Genomic DNA, 8,855 nt, shown 5'->3' on the forward strand with positions numbered 1-8,855 from the left:
AATACCCCAATTGGATGATCTCAAAAGGGGCCAAGTCGCTTTCTTTACACTTTCTTATCGTGGGGCTTAGTGCTCTTCACGTGCTATGTTTACTTGAAGGAATTTTGTTAAAAAAAAGATAAATATAATAGGTTTAATGGTTATAATTGTAAATGATTTTTAAGATAATTATTGTAAACATTAATAAATTTATTATGCATGATAATTTATAATTGAATAATAATATAAAACTATTTTATATTATCGATGTATAATTTTTTTAAAATATAATTCACATATAAATTTAAGAATTTAGATATTTTATAACTTAGAGAAATAGGATATGAGACAAAAAAAATTATGTATTATCAGTATAAAACAATTTTACGCTATTATATAATTATAAATCATGATTTATGATAAATATTTTGATTTTTACAATAATAATCTTAAATATCAATAATAATTTTTTGTTGCTCGATAATATAAATTTGTTTTACACCACTACTATATAATTATTAAATTCAAAGAATATAACCTTGTTAGAGTGAAAAGGAGACAATTTTTATTCAATAAAAAAAGTGTGTAATTTTTTAAAACATGATTATACCTTATTTTTCAATAACAACAAATGATTCACATTCTAAAACTAATGTGTGCATATACTAAAAAAAATCCTCCCAAAAAAAGGGTCAAGATGTACATTTTTTTTTACCTAAATCCCTTCCATCCACTAATAAGATTCCCATATTTTATAAACATTTTTTTCTTATATATTTTCAAAATATTGAAAACATAGAATTGTTGAGTCTATCTACGAAGTTCATAATGACAATGATCTAAAAGAAATTCTTAGAATTGGGAGATTTCTCTACTCCCCTGCAATGGGTGGCCATGATTTAAACTTTAAAGCTAAATGGCATTCAGCTCATCATGTCAATGTATGAATCAAATCCTTCCCTCTCACTATTGGATAATTGGATATACCTGCCAAAAGGGGTGGTCTCACACGTCGGACAATACCTTCAGTTTTGACATATACATAACTTTCCCAGGAAAATAACTGTTCAAGGGCTCATCCTCTACTATTTCAAAAGTTGCTTTTCAGCTTCACCAGCCCCACACTGACCAATTTTTTAATTTTCTTTTTCTTTTTTCACCCAACTCTTGCGCCCACAACCAATTTAAACTTCAAAGAGCTTATGAAAATTTCTTTATTGAAAATAAAACATTTTTCGAAAAAGAATATATTTCATAAAGTTCTATTATAGTACATGTTACTTTGCTACAAATAAATACTCTTCTTTCAATGCCAAAATTCTAAAAACTGCAAGATATTTTTTGGTTGAGAAATATTAGTAATATGTTTTTTAATCTATTCTTTTAAAAAGTTATTTCTAAATATAATTTTTATTTTCATTTAAATCAAACTTATTATCTAATGAATCTCTTCAGCGATGATTTTGTAATTTTTAAGAAAATTAAATTAATAAAAATATGTTAAAGGATATATTACTACATTCGTCTTTTCTTCTAAAATTTAGAAGAAATTTAGTTTCACTAATTATTATTCAACTGATATATATGAGCCATATGGAATACGACAAGAACAACCGTCCAAGCCACTGATATGAGCCAACCATGAGATTTGTCATTCGTACACATTCAATAATTCTATAACGAATATAAAATGTGGTTTAATGATAAATGATATTATTAAGAAAACATATTGATAGTATTCCTGTCCAAGAGCATTAAAGTATGTTTTTGTGACAAATAATTGACTAAGAAAATTGGCAACGAAAGAAGTTTGATTGAATTTGTGCACTGCACTTCACTTTTCTACAACTTACACGCAAGTTGTTCAGCTACAGCTAGATATACACAAATCAAATTATCAGTTTCAAAGCAATATTTGAAGACTAATAGGCAGAGGCTGAAACAAATTTGTTCAAATCTTCCTATAGAGCGTTCCACAAAATTTGGAATAACAAGGAATCTAATTAGTTTATTCCTTTTGTGAGCGTATTATATACTCAGAGTCCTCATCTTGCTTACCATTTAATTACCACAATTCAACAATCAGATCATTCATATTCATATATAAATCCGGTATATATTCTATTTTATTTTAACAATAGTGACAGATTTAATTTAAATTAATCTGTGACCTTATTATATAAACTACCATATATCCCATCAGCATACTATTTATCAGTGTGCTGTCTGCATGCACGATGGAAAGTGTAAACCCTTTTATATATGTAATATAGCATCGAGGTCTACCCTTATATATTAATTATTAAACAGAACTTAATTCTGAATTCTTTTAGGTATAAAGCAAAGAAACAAAGTGATACTAATTAAAATAACAAAAAGGTCGGAGGTTGTAAAAGTGAAATGAATTTAATTATCATGAATGCGTATCCTTGCTCAATTCGTGGTGTTCCATTGCTCAAAATCATATGATCCATAAATATATAACGAAAATCTCAACTAAAATAGTTTGACTTATCATATGATTTATTCATTCATTTTCACTTATATATGCCATCATGCATAGCCCACAATTAATTGAGTGAGTTTAAGCGCAACCAACCGATTGTCCATGTCATTTATATATATAATGTGTTGCCTACCAAATCCATTTTGATACGTTCCAATCTGGAAAATCAGTAACCTAACATGGAGACGTTGACAGTATGAGTATCCCTGAATAGTGACAACCTAAAAGTGCCTAAACAATACTCGTATGTATGTATGTGTGTATAACTGTATATATATATAATAATAAATATATTAATATAATCATGAAAATTTGAAAACCCTATATTGCCAGCTCTAGAGATACAGGAAATTAAAACCCTGCATAGATTGGAAAAAAAGAAAGAAAGAAAAAAAGAAGGCCCACCACATAAATATACCTCTGGTAGCATGCAACACATTGAACGAGGCATCAATATCATTATAACAGCGACCAGACCTAACAGGTAAACCATGTCAATGGGGCCCTAGCATTGTGAACGAACGGTTAAGAAGCATGCAACTAACTAGAACATTTGGATTATTGCTAATGCCCTTAATCGGATACCAAGAGCCACCTTTTAACCGAACCTGGAAGTGGAAGCAACGCTACAAAAACTTGGCAGAAAACGGGTCCTCAATTTTTTAGCTTCCATAGAAATTCCCCTTTTCTGCATGCACTGCAATTCAGAGAAAGATGCTCCATTAATTCTGACACAATTTATTCTCAATTTTTCTCACTACCCACCCACTTATGTGAGAAACAAAAGGAAGCACTGTGAAACCTGCCTTCTAGGTGCTTATTCACCTTCTCATGGGTTCCAGAATCTGCTTAACATTGCAGCTATATTAGAAATTATTAATCCCATGTTTATAATTTGATTAATCTACCCATAAGTTGTTTAGTAACATTCCATCTCCTTAATTAAAGTCTCGAGTTGAATTTTTTTTTTTATAAAAAAATATAATTAAAAAAAGGGATCTTATTAAAAATGAATGGTCGGATTAATTTCTAATTTATTATATATTCCTAAAATTTATTAAAAATTATAAAATTATGAATAGAAATCATTAAATAAAAGTAAATTTTACGAGTTTTAATAATTTTAATTTAATAACCTTATTTTTTTTTAAAAGAAAATGTGCTAAAAATATATATTAGTAACAATTGTTTTTTATATATAAAATGATTTGGGTCCAATTCTCGCGAGTCTTGAACATTAAGAGATTGATGACAGTAGCATTTATCAGGACAATTGTATATTTCATTAAGAGTTATATTCTTCATTTTCATAAGAATATTGGATCACGTCACAAAAGTTATAGAGTCGAAAGTCTCACCTCTCGCACCAATTTTTTTCCTAAATATAAGACTTAGTCTCGTATTTTGAAATTGAATTATACAATATGTTTACAAAAGTTGTACAAATACAGTTTCTCTGTTGAAATTAAATAATGGTCATATTGCCATGTCAACAAGACAGCAACCTAATGCGATACCAATGTTAGAAAAGAGAGAGGAGAGGGAATAATCTAAATTATTGAGTTATAGTATTTAATTTTTTTAAAAGATAGTTTATATAATTGATTTTTTTAATTTATTTGTATCACATTATTCATTTTATTACATTTCTCCCTTTTTCTTTTTATCTCTCTTGTACCGTAAGAGACAAAGCCGGTTCTAGAGTTGTTTCGAGGTGCAATCACTTAGGATCCATGTATAAGAGGATCAATTTTTTTTAAAACAAATATTATTATGTTATAATTTTATATTATATTAAAACTAAAATATTATTTTTTACAAATTAATTCTTTTAACTTTTTATATTTTTTGTAATTTAATCCATAGGTTTAAAATTTTGTTTACAAATTGTAAACTATGACATAATATTTTTTACATTATACATACATAGTCATTATCAAATTAATATTTGTTCTTACCGGAGATCGGTGGTAGGGACGATCTGCTGGGTAAGATCGGTGTGCCTCCTTCACTGGTACGTTGATGTTCCAAGATGGGGGTGGTACCTGTAAAAGAGACCCCGATGCTAAAATTAGGGTTTGTATGAGTATGAGTCTCGTATAAGTAATGCACGTACTTTGGTGTGAATTAGGGTTTCGTTGGGCCTTGGGCCTGAGATCGGTTATGATCTGATTAGATAGTAGATCTCGTCTAGACCGAGATCTCCCAGCGCATGTCCAAGGTCGTCCTGCGCTGTGATACTGAGTTCGAGCTCGGCATAGCGGTACGGATAGTACACTATTATATATAGCACCATCCATATGTAACATGTTTTAATCTATTTGTAAAAATTATTGTAATCTCTTTAATCATATAAATTATAGAATAGTAAAAATATTTAACATACAGAGAATAAAACTTAATACACATAGATGATGACATAAAATAATAATACAATATAATTATTTAAGTATGAGAATATAAAAAATATTCTATCAAATTTCGCAGATGACAAACGAATCTTTATTCTTAGTATTAAATTATAAAAATATAAAAAAGATAAAAATATCTTATTATAATTTTTTTAGCTTAAAAATTTAATTAAAATTTTTCAAAAAAATTCAAAGACTAAATGATATATTGAACTTTAATTAAAATACACATATTTTATATTATAAATACTTATATATAAAAACTCATATTTTTCATTTCGTTTAAAGATTATGAAATGTTAAGACGTGCACTGATAAGAGAAGTTGTATAAATTTAAATGATGAGGTAAATTCATTAAATTGTTTATATATTCAATTTTGCAGTTTAGAGTGAGTTTGAACTTTGTTGAATTAATTTTGTATATGATCTTTTTGTTAAAGGATTAAAATTAATTTTACTTATTTCACTTTAATGTGAAATTAGATAGGATCGAAATAGACATAACTCATGTCGGAACTTGTAAAGCTCACCCAACACACACTGTCTCAATAAAAACAACTTAGGATTTAACAAATACTGAAGTTACCCTATAATTGGAAATGGTAAATGGATCAGATTCTCGATAGGAGAAAATGTAAGGCGGTCTAAACACGTAGCAAAGTATAGACATTGAGATTTTTGTTAAATTAAAAAACTTGAATACATATCACTACTATATATTAATCATATTATAAACACATAGCAATTATGAACTACTACTTAATAATTTTTCCAGTATAGATTAATCAAATTATTTTTTTTAATCATGATACTAACCAAGGCTAGAGATTTTAAAATTTTATAATCATCTCTTAATGTTGATTTCTATTCGTAAATATCCAACACAACTCCCAAGTTGTCTTTCGATATTTGATGATATTGAAATTAAAACAAAATGGAAGATGATTGTCAGTAAAGTAAAAATTAGAGAAGTAGACAAAAATCAACAATGCTATGATACCCATATTTTGAAAATTGAGAATAATAAAATAAAATAAAATCATGTTTTATTCCATTCTACTTTTGAGTTTAAATATAGCTTTGATCCCTTTATTTTTATATTTGTGCAGTTTAATTTGATACCCATGTTTCTAATCGAGCGAGAATGTTATTATATGTCAAAATTAGATTCTTTCATAATTAAGCCTCACATAGAATTTACACACATGGGCCATCTTTTACTAAATTAATAGCTTGATGTTTAATCAATGGTTGACATGGAAACAGTTGACATACCAATATGTTCTTTAAAAAATAAATAAAATCCATTCCATTATAGAATTTGACAATTTGTGAGCCTTTTCACTTCCCTTACACACATTGTTGCTCATTCTTAGAATAGTTTTATACAAAAGTTAATGTTTTTTTAACTTCTGTCAACCCGTCAATAAAGTAACAGATGATTGATATCATCTAATATCCAATAAAATTTGGAAACTAAATTACTTAATTAAAATCATAAAAACAAAAATTACATCGATGAAACGCTATTCAAATAAGTTCCTGAAAGTGTATATTGCTGATAGTTTAATTTCTAAAAGTATAAAAAAAAAAAAAAAATCTAAAATTATACAACATTACTCATTTTAGTTTAATTTTTTAAAAAAAAATATGTGACTTAAATATTAATATTAATATATTTTAGAGGCTTAAATCACCATAAGTGATTAATTAAAACAAGTAAAACCTTTAAAAACTTTTTTTTTTTTTTAAATTTTCTTTTTTTCATAAACTAAAGTGGTTGCACTACTTTCAAGGACTATTTTACTCAAATTACATTTAAGTCTTGTTTTTATTTCAACTAGTTAGCCACTAACAAAGCAACAACTTACGTAAAATTTAATTTAATTTATTTTATTCCCATCAACCAAAGGAGCTCTAATTAATGTTGTGTTGGAATGATAGGACGAAGATGGTGTTGAATGTAAAAGACAAAAAGAATTGATTCTACCATTCGTGACACCTTGGATTGTGGGAGGGAAAGAGACTCTAATGACTATGCTCTACCTTATTTTTTATTCCCATTTCCATTTCTCAGCCTCCAGATCATAAATCGAGCACACCATACAGACATGCAAAGTAAAGTTTAGTGAAAACATCAGGTTAAAAACTTTGATGATTGAAATAGGATGCAACTATCAAGTGCGGGTATAGTTATTTCTAGAATTAATCTTCCTAGCTAGAAAATTTTAATAATCTAAGAGATTATTTGATTCTTGGAAATTATATGCAATTAATCTAGAGAAGGAGAAGGAAGCATCTTGTTGGGAGAAAAAGGAAAAGATATGGAATAAAATCGAGAGGAGGAAAAGCAAAAAAAGGGAAATGATATTCACAGAACAGTTAAAAAGACGATGAACATCACAAGTCAACATTTCCTGTACACGTGCATTGACCGATTTGCCCTCACCCATTGTAATGACAAAATTCAACGGTGCATCCACCACGACCAAGGAGGACATGCTAAACAAACACTCTCACCCGAAAAAAGAAAACAAAATGAATTTCAAGAAAAAAAAAAAAAAGGAACAAAGAAAATAAAACTTGTTTTTCTCCTTTTATGAATTCGTTGGGGGCGGAGCGATTGTTTCAAATTCCAAATTTTGAATATTTTTTCTTTTATTTTGTGGAGTGGTGGTTCACCGCACGTGCGGCTTAGCGTCACCGTCGCGGTTGGTTCCTTCGGTGACGGAGGCGAGCTTCTGGAGGTTGAGCTTGACGACGGTGTCCGCGAAGAGACGCGTGTCCTCCTCGGTGTTCCCGTCGGGGACGTCGACGATGTAGGACTCCAGGACGACGGTGTAGATCTTATCGTCGTCGTCGTCGTCGTGGTGGTGGAAGGAGTGGACGGTGGTGACGGAGCGGTAATTCCGGAGGCGGTGTTCTCCGCCGATGATGCTGAAGCCGGTGACACGGCGGAGGTCGTCGAGGAGGTCGAGGCGCTCGGTGCTGGTGGCGGCGGGAAGGCCGGAGATGACATTGACGTCGCGGGTGCAGCCGACGGCCATGTGGAAGGGGTGTTTGACGGCGCAGCTCTTGATGAAGTGCTTGTAGGCCTGTGGCTTGTCGAAGCGGCGGACCACGGACCAGACGGCGTCGGGCGGCGCGTGGACGCGCTGCGCCAGGAGGGAGGAGCATTGGCCGGGGCCCATGAGGTAGGTGTGGTGCTCCATGACGGAGGGGACGAGCGAGACGAACTCGTCCGGGGTGAGGCCGGCGGGCGGGGTGAGGTGGTGGGCCGTCGGGTGGCGGCTCTCGTCGGAGTCTGGCTCCGACGTGGAGGCGGAGCTCTCGCCTTTCTCCATCGCGGGGAGAGAGAAAGAAAGAGAGAGAGTGTGTGTTGGGGACGCTATTGGCACTTGCGGGAGGAGATTTTGAGGAACGGGTAAGGGTATTTTTGGGAATTCCTCTCTAATACTCTCTTTTCTTCTGTGCTTTCCCTCCCACTTCTGTTGTTAATAACTCTAGGACTATTAACTATTAACTGCTTACTTATACTTCAAACTTTCTTTCCCAACAAAATATCCGGATTAGGTTTGCCTTTTCTTTTGTTCATTCTAATTATAACAATAACATTTAGGTTTAAATTTAAAATCCAGTACATACTCGACTCTAATAATTTAAATTTAATTTATTTGGTTCAATGATTAAATTTGAAGTAAAATTTGAGTTTGATTTTATATGGTTGGAAAAAAAAAAAGTGAATCTAGTTTTTTTGATTAATTTTAATTTGTATTCTACTCTTCTTATCTAAAATGAGAGGAATATTAATTGAAATGATTTTTCGTTCTATTCTACATTTCAATGGTTTATTTGTAGAATTCAAGTTAGCGTTTGCATAAGAGAATAGAAATGTAGAAATAAAAAAATATATAGTTGATACTTATATGATAATGATTATTACACGATGAGACGTGAG

At 31.0% G+C, this 8,855-nt stretch overlaps 1 protein-coding gene across 1 annotated transcript; it reads right to left on the reverse strand.

Moving 5' to 3' along the window:
* Positions 1 to 7,513: 7,513 nt before the first annotated feature.
* On the reverse strand, positions 7,514 to 8,396 carry LOC109801106 (abscisic acid receptor PYR1). The gene has a single exon (XM_020362095.3). The coding sequence runs from the start codon at positions 8,239 to 8,241 to the stop codon at positions 7,576 to 7,578; it is 666 nt and encodes a 221-aa protein (XP_020217684.1). The 5' UTR covers positions 8,242 to 8,396; the 3' UTR covers positions 7,514 to 7,575.
* Between the last annotated feature and the right edge of the window lie 459 nt (positions 8,397 to 8,855).

Source organism: Cajanus cajan, chromosome 11, assembly GCF_000230855.2.
Source record: "Cajanus cajan strain Asha chromosome 11, NIPB_CcT2T_4, whole genome shotgun sequence".
In the NCBI taxonomy this organism is placed as follows: Eukaryota; Viridiplantae; Streptophyta; class Magnoliopsida; order Fabales; family Fabaceae; genus Cajanus; species Cajanus cajan.

What these genes read in the sequence shown, in the direction of transcription:
- LOC109801106 (XM_020362095.3), bottom strand. Translation starts at nt 8,241, where the DNA reads ATGGAGAAAGGCGAGAGCTCCGCCTCCACGTCGGAGCCAGACTCCGAC.